Below are 20666 nucleotides of genomic sequence, written 5' to 3' on the forward strand. Positions count from 1 at the left end.
ATTTCAGATGTATTTAACTAATAACTGCAGATTTTTCTATTTCTTTTATAATTAGCTAAATACTTATTATTGGCTTCCCAGGTGGCTCAGTATTAAAGAATGAACCTGCCAATGCGGGAGACATGGATTCGATCCCTGGGGAAGGAAGATCCCCTGGAGGAAGAAATGGCAACCCACTCCAGTATTCTTGCCTGGAAAATTCCATGGACAGAGGAGTCTGGTGTTCTACAGTCCATGGGGACACAAAGAGTCAGACACAATGAGTGACTGAGCACATATATCAATTATCACATTTAATTATTAAAATATAATAATGGCTGAGTAATATGCCATTACATATAGGTACCACATCTTTTTTTATCCAACCATCTGCCGATGGACATCTACAATGCTTCCATGTCCTATTGTAAATAGTGTTGCAGTGAACATTGGGGTACATGAGTCTTTTTGAGTTACTGTTTTTTCAGGGTATACGTCCAGTAGTGGAACTGCTGGGTCATATGGCAATTCGCACAGATATAGAGAAAGGACTTGTGGACACAGGGCAGGAAGGAGAGGGTGGGACGAGCTGAAAGAGTAGCAGTGACATACATACACTACCATGTACAGAATAGACAGTGGGAAGCTGCTGCATAGCACAGGGAGCTCAGCTTGGTGCTCTGTGATGACCTAGAGGCTTGGAATGGGGGCTGGGTGTGAGGGAGGTCCAAGAAGGAGGGTATATATGCACACATATGGCTGAATCATGTGGTTGTATAGCAGAAACTAACACAATATTATAAACCAATTATATCCCAATAAAAATAATTAAAAAAATACAATGATGTTACTACTTTGCTGTTGTTGTTGTTACTGCTTCCCTCATTTTATAGATAAGAAAACTGAGACTAAGAGAGGCTGCACAGCTGCATGGTAATAAAGCTGAAGTTCGAACCCATGTTTGTCAAGTATCAGCTTCTGCTTGCAAACACCATTTCATGTTAAACCATAAAAGTTTTCAAAGAGATCCCAAATCAAACACACCTTTGTTTTTTGTTCTATTTGAGGGCCAAGAATCAAGAGCTCCTCCTGCATATCTGTAACTAGAGCAGTTGTTTCCAGGATCTTGGATAGGCCCATATGGAAACGTTCCCTGAAGGGAAAGAAAGTATTAAGAAAGCATTTTGTTGTTGTTCAGTTACTCAGTAAGGTCCAACTCTCTGCAACCCCACGGACTGCAGCACACCAGGCTTCTCTGTCCTTCACTATCTCCTGGAGTTTGTTCAAATTCATGTCCATTGAGTCAATGGCCCAAACATCTCATCTTGTCATTCCCTTTTCTCTCATGCCCTCAATCTTTCCCAGCAGCATGGTCTTTCCTATGAGTTGGCTCTTTGCATCAATTAAGAAAGTATGCTGCTGCTAAGTCACTTCAGTTGTGTCCGACGCTGTGCGACCCCAGAGACGGCAGCCCACCAGGCTCCCCCATCCCTGGGATTCTCCAGGCAAGAACACTGGAGTGGGTTGCCATTTCCTTCTCCAATCCATGAAAGTGAAAAGTGAAAGTGAAGTCGCTTAGTCATATCTGACTCTTTGCGACACCATGGACTGCAGCCTACCAGGCTCCTCCATCCATGGGATTTTCCAGGCAAGAGTACTGGAGTGGGGTGCCATTGCCTTCTCCGTAAGAAAGTATAGATATAACAAAATAATAGCCAAGCAAGATTCACTGTAATCACGGACTGGAAGACCACATAGTAAAGATGCCCATTCTCCCCAAAATGATATATAGGTTTCCTGTCAGAATTTCACTAAAAAAAATTTTTTTATGTATAGATGTACTTATTCTAAAATTTATATGGAAAGGCAAATGAACTAAGGTAATTAAAATAATTTTGAAAAAAAAGAGTAAAGTGGGCGGAATTATTCTATCTGATTGTAAGACTGATTACATAGCGACAGTAATCAAGATTATGTGGTATTGGCAGAGAGATAGATATGACGATTGATGGAACAGATAGAGAAGGCAAAAGTAAACCCACACAAGGACACCTAACTCAGTTCTGACAAAGGTGCAAAAGCAACAGAGGAAGAAAAGGTTTTTCAACAAATGGTGCTGGGGCATCAGTTACATCAGATGAACTGTAACCTAAACCTTACACCTTATGTTTATGCAAAAATTAACTTGAAATGGACCATAGAATTAAATGTAAAACTATACTGCTTTTATAAGAAAATATAGGAAAAAGTGACCAGGATCTAGGGCTTGGTGGAAGAGTTCTTAGACAGGAGAAGCATAATTTATAAAAGAAAAAAAAATCATAAATTGGGCTTGATCAAAAATTAGAACCCTTTTCTCTGTGAAAGGGAAAATGAAAATACAAGGTACCAACTGGAATAGGGTATTTGTAATCCACATATCTGACAAAGGACTTATTTTAGAATATATAAAGAATTCTCAAACTAACTGAAAAATTTGAACAATTTAGAAAATGTGAAAAAGATATGAAGACACATTAAACTGAAAAGGATATATGGATGGCAAATAAGGGCATGAAAAGATATTCAGCATCACTAACCATTAAGGTGTAAATTAAGATCACAATGTCATATAATTACATACTTATTAAAATAGCCAATATAGAAAATAGTGACAATACCAAATGCTCTCAAGGATGCAGAGAAACTGAATCTCCCATACATAATTTATAAAACTACAAAAAATAGTACAGTCATTTTCAGTAACAATTTGATATTTTCTTCATAGGTTAGATGACCTAACAGTCATACTCTTGCCATTTATCCTACAGAAACAGAAATTTGTATCTGCCCAGAAACCTGTACAGAGATATATTCATAATAACTCCAAATTAGAATCAGCCCAAATTCCTTCAATGGTTAGACAAACTGTGGTACACCCATATGGACTATTACTTTAGCGATAAAATGGAATAAACTCATGATACATGCAATAGCTTAGATCCCAGAGGCATTATGTTGAGTGAAAGCACTATCACTGTCTGTATGTGAAGAATAAAAATGGAGAAATGCAGAAGAGATTAGCAGTTGCAAGGCATTTGGAATAGGAGGAGGGAAAGAGTGGGAGTGACTGTAAAGAGGGTAGCAGTAGGGGAATCTTTGTGATAATGAACTAGTTCTATATCTTGACTGCTGTTGTGGTTATACAAATCGCTACAAATGATAAAGTTGAATGGCATAGAACTGTAAACACACATTGTGCCAATGACAGTTTCCTGGTTTTGATGTTGCACCATAGTTAAGTAAAATGTGAGCACAGAGAGAAACTGAGTAAAAGGTACTTTGGACCTCTCTGTACTATTTTTGTAACTTCCTGTGAATCTAATAATGTCCAAAACAAATTTTCTTTTAAAATAAGAAACAATAAGTTTGAAAATTTTTCATTTATCTATTCACTAGAATAAAAAACTGAAAATATACATTTGTGTGGAATAAAATAAATAGAAAAATTTAAATAAGAAGACTACAAAGCTATTGGTCAACAAAATTTTAGTTCTAAGGCGGGAAATAAGTTCCATAGAGCATTTTCTAAAAAACTGAATATATGGTTTCTATTTCTTGGGCTTTCATAATCTATGAGAACATCATCACCCATACCCTTTAAATTGTGAATTACACAAGTGTTTTTGATATTTTATTCTTTTATCTAGCTCTAGGATAAGTCCTCAAAAGTCTCATGTGGATTACCACATTAGCTTTTAAGTCTTCTTCGTTTTTATTTTTTGTCTTTCTACAATTTATTCTCCATACCAGAGTGATCTTCCTAAAGTAAGCCTCTTTATACTATTTACCTAATTAAAGAGTTATTATTTGTTGTGTGTTGTGTATGTCAGACATTGTGCTTAGCATTTAATTTGTAAACATATGACCCCCTAGAAACAGGTGATATTAAAAATAAAATGGACTCAAAGGAAAAACTAAAGAAACATAGACAACTGAAACTAAGCTCCCAATGAAGCACACACTTATGACAGGTAACTTGGGCTTCAAAAGTGATTATTTCCCAAAAGTACATCTCCCACTGAAACAGGATGCTAAGTGTTTTGGAGGTGGAGAAGAGGAATGGACTGGCTGTAAGAGACCCAAAGCACATAATTAACCGTTCCCTTCCCTTTTTTTTGGTCCCATATCTAGCCCTGGGAAGCTTCTTACTGGATTTGTAAGAAGTAAACAAGAGCTATGACGTTTGGACTTATAACCTGGTGCTTCTTTTTACCACCTAGCTATACTTGATGGATATAAGCACTGATGGATATTGATGATAATGATCATGCACAGAAGGTGATAACTTATGGTAATCCTCAGTACACATCAGGGGGTTAAGGAGACGTTCTAGGATAGTTCAAGGTACATAAGGAAGAAACTATTGAGTAACCTAGGGATGTACAATGTGGGTAAGACATGGGGAAGACTGGGAAGTGGATGAAGTGATTGTGACAGATACTGGTCATACCAATCACGACTGTGAACAGAGAGCAACGACCCTGGATGGTGAGAAGGGGACACCTTAGAAACCTGGAGGTCGGAGGTAGAAGGAAGTTCCATCAGTTCCTTATAACTCTTGTCTATAGGGCATCTGGCCAATTTACCCAGCCTGTGGCCATCATACTCAATTTAATCACTAACTAACAAAAGGCTTAATCCATGGACTTTCAGAAACATTTTAGGAGCTGCTAACCCAGAGGAGTGAATGGCTTTTATATAAAACAATGGAATGGCTTTTATATAAAACAATTAACCTTTTGAACTAATAGGACTATTTTCACAGACTGTAGCAACTGCTGTACAACTGATGTTGAATGTGTCACTCAAAGTTGTTGATAAAAAATAAATGAGATTCTGATACCATGTGAGTAAAATGCTGCTGCTGAGGTTGCTACTGCTTCTGTAAATGTCAGGGCTATACTCGTGTGCCATATACAAACTAGTTTAAACTCTCAAGCATGAGTGGTGGTGAAAATTTTCATTGCCCTGGGCTTCCAGCTGACCAGTAAAGGCAGAGTATGGGCAACTGCCAATTATTGACGCATTTGGATGGATAACAATTTTAACTGGCTTGACTCAAGATACGAAATCTGTCTGTGGTCTGTCCTCCAAGTGGCAGTCATCATGGCTATTCTCACCCAATGTTGTCCAAGAATGGATTTGGTCTAAGTCCCTATCAGTGCACTTAACTGGGGTATCTGATAGAGTGGGCTATTCTTTTTCAGCTGGATAAATGACAGGTTGGAGGATAGAGCTGTAAAGGAATGCCTTCACGTGGTACCCTGGCAACCTTTCATGCCTTCACATAGGTCACACAGGAGAAGGTTTAACTACAACTGAGATAAGTCTGTGATCCCTCTGGAGCATGAGAGCATGGAATGCTTGTGAGCAGATGCTATAAGACCATTTCCCACTGTCTTTATCTTCTGGGAGGCTGCTGTCATGAGATTGTTTCTCAACGACTCTAGAGTTCTGATTAGCTATGAGACTTTCTAGCTCAGGTTTCCTCCCCCACCTTCCCAGGTCCAGCTGAAGGTTCTAAAACTGCCGAGCTGCAGCATGCTGTGGACTTCTCAGCAGCAGGCATCCCACTATCAGTGTTGTAGTTGGGAAGATTCCCTGGAGAAGGAAATAGCACCCCACTCCAGTACTCTTGCCTGGAGAATCCCATGGACAGAGGAGCCTGGTGGGCTACAGTCCATGGGGTCCCAAAGAGTTGGACACAACTGAGTGACTTTCACTTTCATTTCATGGGATAAGGGACATTGGGAATGGCAATGCTGGTTACTCTTGTTTTCATTGTCCATGTCTGACTCTAACAATCTATTGCTTCTTCACTGGCAGAATCTGTCAGCCTTGCCTTTACAGGGGCAGCCTGTGAATGACCACAGGGGAGATAGACACCTACCTCTTTTAAGATCTTCTGTAGCTTTTGCTCTTTTCCCTCAATGAAAAGGTGGATTGGGGTTCACTTGCATCTGTATCCCTTTTTACAAATAAGAGCACAAATATAGTATACGTATCTCTCACTTGGTCTCAAAGTCTTACCTCTTCTTTTGCATTTCCTTCTCTCGGGACTTCAAAATGTGGGCAAATGTATCCATGAATCGCAAGTAGTTACTGGGAGTGATATAATAATGCCTTCTAGTTGTTTGAAAGTATTTTATGTTCAACTCTTTTACGCTTTGGTGGATTTGGACACATGTTGGGACAAGTTTTTCTTTTAAGTTCTGAAAAATAGTAATTTCTAAGAATTAAGAGAAAGCAGTCACACACACACAAGAAAATTGACAATGCGAATACATTTGTCATTTCTGAGATGTGGAGATGCAGAAAAAGGTTTTGGATGAATGGGATTAAAAATACATGAATTTTAGTGGTTAGGATGATGTTAGGGTGGAAAAGACAAAAAGAAAAAAGGTTAACAATAAATGACATTTCATCTAGGTTTTTCCCTTATTTCTGCTGCAGCACTCCAAGGATTTAGGGTACATTGTCAATGGCCAAGGTTTATAGTGCTTTATCTCATATCTTCCTTTCTTTAAAGTAGGTTATTGATAGCAAGATACCCAATTTTCATGAGTGAAATAAAGCTAGAAAAATGTAAGGACTTAAAGGATGTATAGTCAGCCCTCTGTATCTGTGGGTTCTGCACCCACAGATTCAAACAACCACTGAAAATACTTCTTAAATATTCCAGAAAGTTTCCAAAAGCAAAATATGAATTTCTCTTGTGCTGGCAACTATTTACATAGCATTTGCATTGTATTTACAATTATTTACATATACTTACAATGTATTAGGTATTACAAGTAATTTAGAGATGATTTAAAATATATCATAGAATGTGAACATATTATGGGTAAATGCTATACCATTTTATATAAGGGACTTGAGCATCCAGGGCTTCCTTTATAGCTCACTTGGTAAAGAATCTGCCTGCAATTCAGGAGACCCCGCTTCGATTCCTACGTTGGGAAGATCCTCTGGAGAAGCGATAGGCTACCCAGTCCAGTGTTCCTGGGCTCCCCTTGTGGCTCAGTTGATAAAGAAGCTGCCTGCAATACAGGAGACGTGGGTTTGATCCCTGGGTTGGGAAGATCCCCTGGAGAAGGGAAAGGCTACCCACTCCAGTATTCTGGCCTGGAGAATTTCATGGACTGTCTCCCGCATTGGAGGCAGACGCTTTAACCTCTGAGCCACCAGGGAAGCCACTGTATAGTTGATGGGGTCGCAAAGAGCTGGGCATGACTGAGTGACTTTCACTTTCACTTTCACTTGAGCAGCCTGATTTTGGTATCTTGGGGGAGGGGGCTGGAGCCACTCCTTATGGAAATCAATGGATCAATCAATGTAGAGATACAGGTAGGCAAAACTAGAGTAGAAAGAGTGTCCTCTTTGCTTACCTTCAGAGAGAATCTGACTTGAACATAATCTAGTTGTGTTTATGCATCCCCAATCCACCAAGCCTAGCTAAACTGGTCACTCTTAATTCAGCTGCAATTTCTTGCTGGTTTCACCCTGAATCTACCCTTATTGGCCTTTGCTTTCCTTGAACACTTGGACAGGTAAGGTTGTAAGCCCCTTTCTAGGTCCCACAGAGTTTCAGGCCTCTCTGAATTTACAACTTCTTTTGCCAACATCTCTCGGGATTTTCATTTGAATCACTCTAGAATAGATTCTTATTGCCTTGTGGCTCATGAGTTCTGAGGTAATTTTGTGTGTGGCCTGTGCTCTCATTTCTTTGTAGTTGTGTTGCTGTAACCAACCCAGTGAAATTCACAAGAAGTACACAGAAGGTTGCAGTGTCCTCACCAGAGCATGAAAAATGGAGGTTGTTTACCTTCATGGAAATCTGCTGTCCACTATGAGGGCAGAACAGTGAAGAGACCCTAGCAGTGAGGAATCTGGGCATCATTGAGACAGGGTGAATTAGGGGGCAAAAGAGATGAGGAACTGATAAAGAGTCAAGACAAACACTTGACTTATTTCATAATTTTGCCCAGAACTGCCTCTCTTTGCCCACCTAAGGTTCATTGTCATTCAGAGATATAGTGTTGTTGGATTCTGATAATAAATTGAAATCATCACTTGCATTAGATTTCTTTAAAGGGGTTATATTTACCTCTCTGTTCTCGATATTCACTTTTTCTCTTAAGAAAGCATCAGCTACAATCAGGAGAGCTTCCTCCGGCCATTTCTCATACCAATCAACCGTGCAGGAGCTGATCAGGGAAGGATATAGTCTACAGTTTTGGTGAAAGTTAGGTCTTGTAGGGCTCATGGTCATAAGAATATGAAGATTTTTATGTATTCTCTGAAAATTAATGAAAATATAAGTTGTTTAAATGCAATCCACTGCTTTGAAGAAAATATTATATGGAAAATTCCATTTAAAATTTGTTTCAATTTTTTCCTTAATGGGGGGAGTACCTATCAATCATGTACTGAGTGTCTGTCATAAACCAGAATCCTTCCAAGGGAAACTACAAGCTTCACAGAGCCCTTCTGAGGAAAGGAGCCAGGTTCTATTCTAGGGGACCCTAGAAGAGTCGCTCACCCTCTTGGCTTCATCTGGATGGACTGGGTAGGGGAGTCACTGGACTCAGAACATTCCTTGTTTAAACCATCCTTTATAAGGGGATCTGGTGCTAGAGCTCCATTCAGTAGGGCAGTTTATATCAGATGGTGACGAGTCTGTCTGTTTAACTGTTTCCTCTGGAGTGGTGTGCATTTAAGACTCACAGAAACTCAAAGAAAGAAACAGTCAGATGAATTAAAGCTAAAAGAGCTGCAGAGAATCAGATAATGTTATGTACAGAACACCGCAGAGATACTAATAAACTCCTACAGCTGAAGGATTACAGCCAAGCAGTATTAGATTCTATATAATTTATCAGGTCCTAGGCAAAGTGCTAGTTTCAAAGAATTTTGCCTGCATCCTTGCCCCACCTAAAAACTGGTTGTGTTGTTGTTGTTCTTGGCTTCTTGGAAGGACTGACCACAGGACACAGATTCCTTCCTTATTTCATACGTCACTTTATGATAAAACCACATTTTTGAAAGCAGCTTCAGTGAGTCAATGATCCATCTAAATCATAAGGTTCGACTTGTACAAAGTGATAATATCTTTGAGTATCAAGCAACCTATTTTGCCAAATAAGAGTGGTAAAGCTGAAAGAAGACTAAAGGGTAAGAGTTTCCCCCTCCTGCTTGTCTTTAAAATTTGTATAAAAGCAAATGCAACTCCTCAATGCAAAATTCACAAAATACAGAAATCTTTAAATTGAACACGAAACCACATGTGTGCTTAGTTGTGTCCTACTCTTTGTGACCCCATGGACTGTAGCCCACTAGGCCCTTCTGTCCATGGACATTTTCCAGGCAAGAGTACTGGAGTGGGTTGTCATTTCCCACTCCAGGGGATCTTCCTGACCCAAGGATTGAAATTTGTCTCTTGTGTCTCCTGCACTGGTGGGCGTATTCTTTACTGAGCCACCTGGTAAAACCCACAAAACGAAATTACCTCTCTTTGCTTTGCCCATTTGCAAACTCTTACTTGAAGATATCCAACGGTTTAAACTGTGTTTTCACTATTTATTATTACTGTAAAAAACCTCAAATCATTTTTGAAAATATGGCATATATATAAAATTAAAATTGATTTCTACTTAGGATTCTTATTTTTTATTTCTGGAGGGCACTATTCCCCACACTATAAATCAGAATTTATTTTCCTTTTCCACTCACAATCTATTGGATAAACCAATTTTGTAAAGAAGTGCTAGAGTGCCACAAGTTTTCAGGATAACTCCTATCCTTCTTTCTACTGCAGTATTTTAAAATACAACTCAATTCAAACATCCATTTATATTATATTGTTCTCTTACAATTGTGGATTCCATTCCCAGAATTTTTTACATGTTTTTGGTGTGCAAGATCATTAAGTATCTGCTGAGGAAGGGATGGTGGTTCAGTTCAATTTTCAAATGTCTCCATAAAAGATAGAAACTGACTTGAGAAATAAGTTGGCTTGTGGTACTTTACCAGTGAATATTTTGGCTTGGGTAATCATATCTGTTGGTTCACTGAGCCACTGGTCAGTCATCATGTCTTAAAGACACAGAATGCCTAGTTAATTTGTCCAGTTGATATCTCTCATCAAGCTGATTCTTTCACAGCAAGCTCACTGCTGAGTTCATTCTGAATATTACCTGCTCTACCTGGATAATCCATAACCTCCTGGACAGTTCTAGGGCTTTTTAAGGGGATGAGGAATTCTTGTTTCTTTCCTTTCCAGGCTTGTTACCAGCGTACAACTGAAATAAAAAACCTCATTGGCTAGAAATGGATCACAGGGTGTGAAATAATCTTGGGACCTTATTTCTTTTATTGCCTCAAGCTAATATTATTTTTTAAAGTCATTGTTAGCCAGTCAGGCCCAGATTCTTGCTCATGTTTGTCCTGCCTATGGTGTGTCTGTGTATAAGGATGGCAGTCATTATTATAGCTTTAAAAACTCATGTTAAAAAAACAAAGAAATTATCCAACTTGAAATTCATGTACAGGATTATAAACATAGTCTATTTTTTAATGCAGACCTTTATGTTCATTACAGCATTATTTTCAGCAAATAGTGGACACTAGCATAAAATTTTATGAAATTTGAACATAGTCTGTTTTCAATTTAATATGACAATTTGATAAAGGCAATCCACAAAAATGTACCTTTTGGAAGAATGAAAGTAAAGCTTGCTTATTATCAACATAACCAGACTGTTCAGTAAGAGATCTAAGCTTGAGGGCAATCGCATCCAGCTCTTCATTTTCAAACAAGTCAGGTATTTTCCCCAAATTAATAATGCTGTTCAAATCTTCCATAAATAACTCCTTAAGCAAAACATACATTTAATCAGGAATGAGTAAATTGGGCATGTATTCTACTCTGGACAAAGCTAATCAAGAAAGCAATAGTGTTTCAGGAGAACTTAGATCAAAAAAAAACTTCTCTTAATGTGAGCCCATCAAAAACATTTTTTTCTGAGTCAAAATAAGCTTCATCTGTTTATTCACTTATTCAAACATTAGGGAAACAGATTTGGTACCGACAGTATGTCAAACACTGTGTTGTGCACTGGGGAAGAGGCATGGGAGGAGTGGGTACAATAATTAAGTTGAGCAGGGACTCTGCTTCACACAGTTTATACACAGTTTATAAAAGTATAGTTTATACTTTTGTGTTTGACTACTACACAAACTATTAGAAATCACATAGCCAAAAGCTTATTTTAACCAAAAACATCTCTATAAAGGATTCCAAAATGAATGGGAAGGTAACAGAGGAGAAGCAGCAATGAAAGAAATTCTACCAGAGGAGTAATAAAAAAAAGTATGAGCATTTTGGTTTTTAGAATAAATCCAAGCTTTAAGATACAGTATTCTTTAGCCACTCACGGGGACCTGGTATTTCAGTCCAGTTGAGAAAGGGCAGAGAACTGGGGGGCTGCGTCCAATAGAGGCCAACAGAGGTGACATAGGGCTAACTGCTTTTCTGTCTCACCTAAGACATGATGGAGAACCGCCAAAGATTTATTAAATACTCTGATTATTGCCTACTTGTTGAAAGTCTAGCTAAATTACTCCATAGTATTACTGCCTCAGCACCCATTTTGTTTGGCCAAGCAGCCTGCTGGGGGACTTAAACTGACATTATACCTCTCATGGATGCACATGCCTTAGATAGCAACCCACAGAGTTACAAGCAAATGTAAATTCTGATATGACTTCCCAACAGCCCTTGGGTCAACAGTCATCCCTGCTTCCCAGAGCCTTCCCGTTATGTGCTCCTTAGATAAGACTCCCATGGAACTTACCCTTGTTGGGTGTGAATTGACCAATCTGGCCCTAGCCTGGAAACTCCAAAAGCACTGCAAAGCACTGCTCCCCCAATCAAGGCGTGTGCCCTGGTCCTACCTCTCTCTCTCTCTCTGCACTTTGCCTTGACTTCCCATGGGTTCCCTCAAAGCATGCTGTGTACCTCCTGCAGAACCTGAGTAATAAGCTTCTCTTTCAGATTCTCTTGTCTTTTGTTAAACTGTAGCTCACCATCTGGTACCCTGCACTTAACAAATGTTAACAAACTTAACAAAGTCCTAACACCATTTTTTGGATTCATGTGGAAAGCAATGATGTGGCTAGAAAAAGTCTGGAAAGGAGATGCAATAACCTTAAAGTTCTGCATAACATGGAAAGTGAAAGTGAAAGTCGCTCTGCTGTGACCGACTCTTCGCAATCCCATGGGCTATACAGTCTATGGAATTTTCCGGGCCAGAATACTGGAGTGGGTAGCCATTCCCTTCTCCAGCAGATCTTCCCAACCTAGGGATCGAACCCAGGTCTCCTGCATTGCAGGCGGATTCTTGACCAGCTGAGCCACCAGGGAAACTCCTGAATAACACGGGAGCCATGTTCAATTCAGCTTTGACAGTGGATTTCTGAACAATAGTTTCTTAAATTAGAATGATATACATTCTTGGCAGGGGAGAAACGATATCTTCTGAAATCTAGCAAGTGTCTGGCAGAAACCTCAACCTGATCAAGGAGCAGAATATTCAAATTTGGGAAGGGGAGAATATATAGTTAAAGCAGAAAAACTGGATATTATGGAGAATAGCAGATATGACATGGCCCTTGGATTTACTTTCAAAATATGACATGAAAAACAAACAGACACATACAACTCTAGGGAGAGAGGCCCAGTATCAGGAGAAAAAACAAAATGGGAGTTTGAAACAATACTAATAACTATACACTTCTGGATCATAGATAATAAACAATATTCCCTTGAAATTTTGCCACAAAGAAGTACATACAGTCTGAGGTGGTATTCCTAATTATGCTTTGGCTGTGGAAGGGTATAACTTATGCAAAAGAATAGATTTTTTTAAAGTTGAGCGATTAACATTTTTTGCTTACATATAAATAAGGCATAAGCTGCAAAGAAAGGTCTTGGCTTTGGTGAAACTTGAGCAGAAGGATAAAGGACAGAAACAGAAGCCTCAAACTCTGTGAGAGCACACTGTAGATTACATGATCAGACAGTGGATACAGATGATAGGGCTATTTTTAAAAGACAGATTATAAAACTGGTTTTAATGTAAAATGGATGACTTTAGTTACACAGACAACTTACTTCCAATTAGTCAATTAAAATTATAGAGACAAAATTCTTTTATTGTGGTACTTATGTAAAACTATCTACAGAATGATTGCATATTCATAAACTCTATAGGCTATGATTGGATAAGCATGGAAAATAATGAAAAGAATTGATATGGCAGGTTAATAGGACCATAGATAAATGTTTTCTTTTCAAATATTAAATTTGGAAGGCTCCACTGTGCCACCTGGGAATACCCCACATAAATATTAAACTTCAGCAAATAATAAAAACAAAAAGTACTTACTTGATCTAGGTTCAAATTACTAACTATCAAAGCAGAGAGGTTGCCTTCTAATCCTGCTTGCATAAACACTTTTTTGAAATCTTCTTTGAATTCTAAGTAGGCATAACTGTGAGATAAAGGTACTCGGTATATTTTGTGTTCTGCCAAATAACAGGCCAGAGTTGCACAAGTTTCTTTTCCACATCCATCTATTCCAATCTTGGGAAGAAAAAAAATTTAGAAATTTTATTTCTTAATAGAAATAAAAAGTTTTCTACTTAGATGTGCTAAAAAGTTAGTAAAACTACCTAAGACTATTTTTAAATGCTTTGATAAACACATGAAACATAAAGTGTTTTATCAAAATCTTAAAAGGCACTCAAACGCTTGCAATATTTTAATCTTTTCTCTTCACAGCCTCTTGAACTACATGAAATAACTGCACTGAAAAGATTATCTGGAAAAATAGCATAGATAGGCTTATAAATCATTGCAATGTGACTATCAGCATTTGAGTCTTCATTTGTAAGGATTCAAAAAAGTCTTTTTCCATTTACTGTGGGCAATAACACTCAAGAAGTGCTCTTTGGGAACTTTTACCCTTTTAAAACAGTTTATTAATGTACAAACTATAGACCATACCTATTTTAAGTGCACAATTAGATGATTTTAGTAAATTTACAGAGTTATGTAACCATCACCACAATCCATTTTTAGAATACTTCTGCTGCTGCTGCTGCTGCAAAGTCGCTTCATTCGTGTCCGACTCTGTGCGACCCCTTAGATGGCAGCCCACCAGGCTCCTCCATCCCTGGGATTCTCCAGGCAAGAACACTGGAGTGGGTTGCCATTTCCTATCATCCCCTAAATATCCCTCAAGCCTATTTGCAGTCAATTCTCTTTCTAATCTCCAGTCCCAGGCAACCATTAATAGGCTTTTTTTCTCTATAGATTTGCCTTTGTTGGACATTTCCTATAAATGGAATCATACAGTATGAAGTCTTTTGCATCTGACTTCTCAGTTAGCATGATGGTTTTGAGATTCTCCATGTTGCAGTATGCATCAGCAGTTCATTCCTTTTCCATTAATGGATTTGGGGATGTTAAACCAAACACTCATTCCTAGAATAAAACTCACTTGGCCATGATATATAATATTCATATGTTGTTACATTCAGTTTGCTGATATTTCATTAAAAAATTAACAACTATATTCACAAGGATATTGGTATGTAGTTCTCTTTTTTTCATGATATCTATATAGTTTTGGTATCAGGGTGATACTGGTCTCATAGATTAGCTAGGGAGTATTCCTTCTTCTATTTTCTGGAAGAGTTGTAAAGGACTGATTTAATTTTTCCTTAAATGTTAGAATTCTCTAGTGAAGCCATTTGGCCCTAAGCGTTTCTTTGTGGGAAGTTTTAAAATTCCTAATTCAATCTTTTTATTAGTTATGTAAGTACAGACTTTATATTTCTTCAGTTTAGTAATTTATGTCTTTCAAGGAAGGTGTACATTTCAGCAAGGTGTATTAAATACTTGATTTTAATAGTTGGAGTATTCTTCCCTTTTTTCTCTTGGTTATCCTCTCTAAAGATTTGTCAGTTTTGTTGATCTTTTCAAAGAATCATTTTTTTGTTTGTTTTCATTGGTATTCTCTTATTGTTTTTCTATTCTTTACTGTCTTCTCTCATCTTTTCTCTCATATAACTTCCTCTTTGGGCTTAGTTTTCTTTTCTTTTGTAGTTTTCTAAGGTGGAAACTTAGGTTATTTACTTGAGATTTGTACACACTACCATATGTAATGGAGAAGGAAAAGGCAACCCACTCCAGTATTCTTGCCTGGAGAATCCCATGGATGGAGGAGCTTTGTAGGCTGCAGTCCATGGGGTTGCAAAGAGTCAGACACAACTGAGCAACTTCACTTTCACTTTCACCATATGTAAAATGGATAACCAATAAGGACCTACTATATAGCACAGGGAACTACTCACTCTTATGTGGCAGCCTGGATGGGAGGGGAGTCTGGGGGAGAATGCATATATATATGGGTAAGGCTGGGTCCCTTTGCTATCCACTTGAAACTATCTCAACATTGTTGATCTGCTATACTCCAATATAAAATAAAAAATTTAAAATGAAATAAAATATAGGCATTTGTAGCAGTAAATTTCCCTCGAAGCACTGCTTTAGGTATGTTGTGTTGTTTATTTTTGTTTGTTTTTTGTTTTGGTATGTTGTATTTTTGTTTTCATTCACCTCAAAGCATTTTCTAATTTCTCTAGTGATTTCTTCTTTTACCCATTGGTTATTTAGGAATGTATTATAAAGGTTCTGCATATTTGTGAATACTCCAGATTTCTTCCTGTTATTGTGAAGTGAAGTTGCTCAGTTGGGTCCGACTCTTTGCGACCCCATGGACACTCTGTCTGTGGGATTTTCTAGGCAAGAGTACTGGAGTGGGTTGCCATTTCCTTCTCCAGGGATTCTTCCTGACCCAGGGATCGAACCCAGGTCTCCAATCCAGGTCTCTCGCATTGTAGACAGAGGCTTTACCATCTGAGCCACCAGGGAAGTCAGGTTCTTGATTCCAGTAGTAATTCTTTTGTGATCTGAGAACATAATTTGAATGACTAACTTAAAAAAATAGTCATAATAATGTGACATATCATTGGCTGAATACATTGGATTTTATTTAGCCTTCTGAAAGCTTTTCTCTATTTAAGGTATTGCCGGAATTTCCAAGAATTTAACTCTCATTTGCCTTCATGAGCAGTAAAATTTTGTGCAATGACTCATTTTTCTAAATAAATGTTCAAGGAATTGTATTATTTTTGAAGTCAAGATTCATCTGCACAGGTGCTGTACTAATACTGAAGCTATGATAGAGATGGTGCCAGACCCATCAATGTTTTTACACATTAAATGCCTTCCAAAAATAAATAGCTGGTGAACTTTTATGCACTTTTGAGAGGACAAGGATCTTGTCATATGAGTCAATGAATATGAGCTTTCATAAATAGAAAGTGTGCAAAAATTAAATTTCTGTAAGCAGAGTAGATTTTTATTGAATTTCCTTAATTTTTATTTTGCATACTAAAAATATTTGAAAAATTTAAATTCTTACCAGTAACATGTGACTTCCTGATTGTCGAAGGATCCTTGTAGCTCTTGCAATGTGTTCTATGGCTTCCTTGAAAAATACAAAGGAATGAGAAATCTACCAGGGGAAACGAAAAAAATAAAGTGATTATAGGCATAGAAAAATTAAGTGTTCATTGTGGTTTTACATACAAGATATAGAAGTGAGAATGCCTAATCTGGTAATCCAATAATTTAGACCCAGTAAACTAGTTTACATTTATGGAAAATAAGTGTGTATAATGAGAACTGTCCTTTTGCCAATATTCTGAAGAACAAGATTGGAAGGCGGGCATAGGCTTGAGGGAAGAATATGAAGGGGACAACAGCAGTATCCAGGCTGATTTTCTATTTCTCTGTCTTGGGGTAGAACAAGCCTCAGGAATCCGTGTATGGTATCTGACTTTGTTGGTGTCTATGTTCCAAATCACCTTTGCTCATAACTATAATGGGAATGTAGTTTCCCATTGGACTTCCCTGGTGGCTAAGATGGTAAAGAATCCGCTTGCAATGCGGGAGACCTGGATTGGATCCCTGGGTTGGGAAGATCCCGTGGAAGAGGACATGGCAACCCATTCCAGTATTCTTGCCTGGAGAATCCCTGTGGATAGAGGAGCCTGGAGGGCTACAGTTCATGGGGTTGAAAAGAGTCGGACACAACTGAGTGACTAAGCACAGCACGATGGGAGAAACTGTGAATTAGTCCCAGCTATATTGCTGCCACTTGTTGACACACTCTCTCTTTCATTTAATTCCCTTAACTTTAATAATTCAGCATTTTACCGCCTCAGTTGTGCACCTTTTATTTAGATGAGGCAAAATAAGATGAACAATATAAACCGACACTTTTACTGGTCTTCACTAAAATTTGAGGGTACACTTTTTGATCTCTCTCGCTCTTATACATACACATACATCTCAAAAATATTTGATTTTACATACACATATACATATGTGTAGTGTTAGTCACTCAGTCATGTCTGACTTTTTGCAATCCCATGGACTGTAGCCCACCAGGCTCCTCTGTCCATGGGGATTCTCCAGGCAAGAATACTGGAGTGAGTTGCCATTTCCTTCTCCAGGGGATCTTCCCAACTCAGGGAATGAACCTGAGTCTTCTGTACTGGCAGGCGGATTCTTTACTGATTGAGCTACCAGGAAAGCCTATATATATATGTGTGTGTGTGTGTGTATATATACATATATATTTGAAAATAGTATTACTTAGATTTTTGTATAGTATGTGTCTCTACCTCCAAAGACGCTGAATTCAACTTCATTTGGAATTCAGTAAGTACTTCAGCAAGTTTATTATAGTCATTGGTATACTGATAGGTTTTCTTTTTATGAGATTTGTTTACATCCAAGAAATCCACAAATATAATTGGGTCATTCATCAGTTTTTCTTTGGTCCATTGGATCTATTGTAAGGTGATTGAATAGAAACTGTTAATAGCACAATTTTACTTATTATCAAAACTAAAACAATGTACTTATATCAGAGAAGTTCTTAGCACAGTAGGTCTAGCTCTTGGGGTTCTTAACCTTTTTTTGTGCCATGTACCCCCTTCTGACAGTGAAACTTGTGGACTCCTCATAAGAATAACATTTTAAACACATATAGTGAAATGCAAGGGTTGCAAAGGAAACCAAATACACTGAAATACAGTTCTGTTTAAGAACTCTTTGAGAATCTACAGTCTCTAGGTTAAGAACTGCTGCTGTGGGAATAACATTTTGATACCACGAGGTCTCACCAACAATCTGAAGAAGAGAATCTTTCCTTAATCAGTTGTTAATCACCACCATAGATTTGCAAGCTTCCATATTTGCTTTCTTGGTTCACTTGACAAACACTTGCCTGTCTTTCAGACCAAGTTCGTGGGCTAACCCCTTCTTTGAAATCTGACCATTTCCCTCTTCCTAAAACTAGGGAGATAAAATTATTCTTTCTTCTTTTTGTCCTACTGTGGTGGTGTGTGGATGGGCCTGTTACAGCACTTACACCTGTTAGGTTGTAAGGTGCTTGGAGGCAGGGCTTACATTAGTTCTGTGGAGATTTTAGAACTCAGCTCAGTTGATGTCTGGCCCTGGAAATTCTTAATAGGCTCTCAGAAGGTGTTTGTTTAAGCAAAAGGCTAAAGGAAGGTCGAGGGACAATATGACACGGTGGTTAAGAGACTATCTGAAGTCAGATAGCCAGGACTCCGCCACTTAACTAACTATGCAACCTTGGGCAAATTCTTAATCTCACTTTGCCTCAGTTTCTTCATTTGTAAAATGAGGATTATAACAGAACTTAAATCACAGAGATGTTATGAAGATTTAATTGAGTAATGATGGTTAAAGCCTTTAAAACAGTGCCTGGCACATTGTAAGTGTTAACTGTTATTAGAGCTATCACATTTTACTATTTAAAAAGTCAACCAGTCAAACAACTGACCAAATGGTATTGTATAAACCCCAATTCTTACAGGAATAATTTACATCCTTAAATTTTCAAAGTAGATTTGGGTAATAGTTCTTTAATTTGGGGGTACTGTAGCTGTTCTTACTGTCTGTGGGACTAACTCCTACTAGGGAAAGACCTGTCTCCCCTAAGTATTTGCTTACTCATTTTCTACTGCCTCTACATCTATTCTTTGGTCTAGCAAAGTCTTAAAGCTAAATTGCAGTTGGAATGTATAAGGCAAGAATTTAGGATCTTCTCTCAGGACAGAAATAAGCTTTCTTTAGATGGTTATTTTAGCAAAGTCTCTGCACTCTTTCATTCATTCCTTTATCTATTCATTCATCCCAGATATATTTATCAAGTACCAGCTAGGGGTAAGGGAGGATGTTAAACTCTGGAGATTTAGGTGGGGATAAAAAGCAACGATTTTGTTCTCATGGAACTCATCGGTTAGAGAAAGACATAGGCAATTACATTCTAATTAGTTCTATGGATAGGAAAACCCCATAGTCCTATGACAATACAAAGACATTTAACCTGGAAACAATGTGGTTTAGGCTAGAGAAGACCAGCAGAAGAAGAAGCATGAGCTGAATCTAGAAGGATGGTCAGGAGTGAGCCAAGGGAAGGGACCTATATGAATAAAGGAAGAGACAACAGAGACCATTCTGCACTGGCCAAAGTATGAGGTGAGGGGCTCAAATTTCTGACATGGATGGAGGCTTGAATGATAGTATCAGTATTGAGGTAGGAAACACCAGGGGTGGGGGAGTCATCAGGGTAGTACATAGAAGGCAGTGAAGGAAGACTGGAAATGGTTTTGCAAATGGTTTTTCATGTTGAGAATGAAGTATCCCGAGTAATATGAGACAGATTTAGAAGTCAAGCCAAGTTCTAATTCTAGCATTCAGGCTCTTTCTGCCAAACCACCAGCCTGTCTTTGAACAGTAGATATAAGATTTGGTCATTTTTAATACAATGATAGCTTACATTTACTGAACACTTATCATGTGTCAGAAACCATTGTAAACACTTTACACAAGTTAGTGCCATTAATTATCACCACAGTCCTATGAAGTAGGTACAGTTACTACCTTTTCATTAGAGATGAGGAAACCGAAACACAGAAGAGTCACTTGCTACAGGTTTCATAGCTCATAAATGGAAGGGTTGGGCTTTGAACTTGGGCAGAGCCTGTGTTTGTTACCTCTGTATTCAACTGCTTCTCAGGTTGTTAGGTAAGGAAAGGGAGAAAAGAAAGGACTGGAGATTCTACTGCCTGTGTGAAGGAAAGTAGGAGTAAGATGAGTGTGAAGCATCACCAAAGAGCAGCCCCAAAGAGGGACAAGAAGAACTGCACCCTGGGTAGAACCCTGAGAAACTCTGGATAAGTAGATGGAGCTGTTGGTGGATGTGGAGATAGCTACTTAGTGAAAAGATTGTTTTACCTGATGTTTAAAAAGTTGGAGGGCAGAAATGTTATGGATTAACATGAATGATAATTCCAAGAAGGGTCTAGGCTGAGGAGCAGGAAACTTGGATTAAAGAAAAGTAATGATGAGTGTCTAGAAAAAATTTTTTTTAAAGATTTCTGAATTTGTAATTTATCTAAAAAATATATATGG

The 20666-nt window shown here is 38.1% G+C and overlaps 1 protein-coding gene across 1 annotated transcript in view; it reads right to left on the minus strand.

The window, feature by feature from the left end:
- DNAH14 (dynein axonemal heavy chain 14) overlaps window positions 1–20666 on the minus strand; it is a 361705-nt gene that overhangs the window by 114738 nt on the left and 226301 nt on the right. The window contains exons 51-57 of the mRNA XM_040262849.1: window positions 17843–18010; window positions 16576–16668; window positions 13470–13667; window positions 10732–10893; window positions 8129–8320; window positions 6052–6233; window positions 1024–1132 (exon numbers count right to left, since the gene is read on the minus strand). Coding sequence (XP_040118783.1) covers window positions 1024–1132; window positions 6052–6233; window positions 8129–8320; window positions 10732–10893; window positions 13470–13667; window positions 16576–16668; window positions 17843–18010 — 1104 coding nt within the window. The remainder of the gene's footprint in view (window positions 1–1023; window positions 1133–6051; window positions 6234–8128; window positions 8321–10731; window positions 10894–13469; window positions 13668–16575; window positions 16669–17842; window positions 18011–20666) is intronic.

Source organism: Oryx dammah, unplaced genomic scaffold (assembly GCF_014754425.2).
Source record: "Oryx dammah isolate SB20612 unplaced genomic scaffold, SCBI_Odam_1.1 HiC_scaffold_21, whole genome shotgun sequence".
NCBI lineage: Eukaryota > Metazoa > Chordata > Mammalia > Artiodactyla > Bovidae > Oryx > Oryx dammah.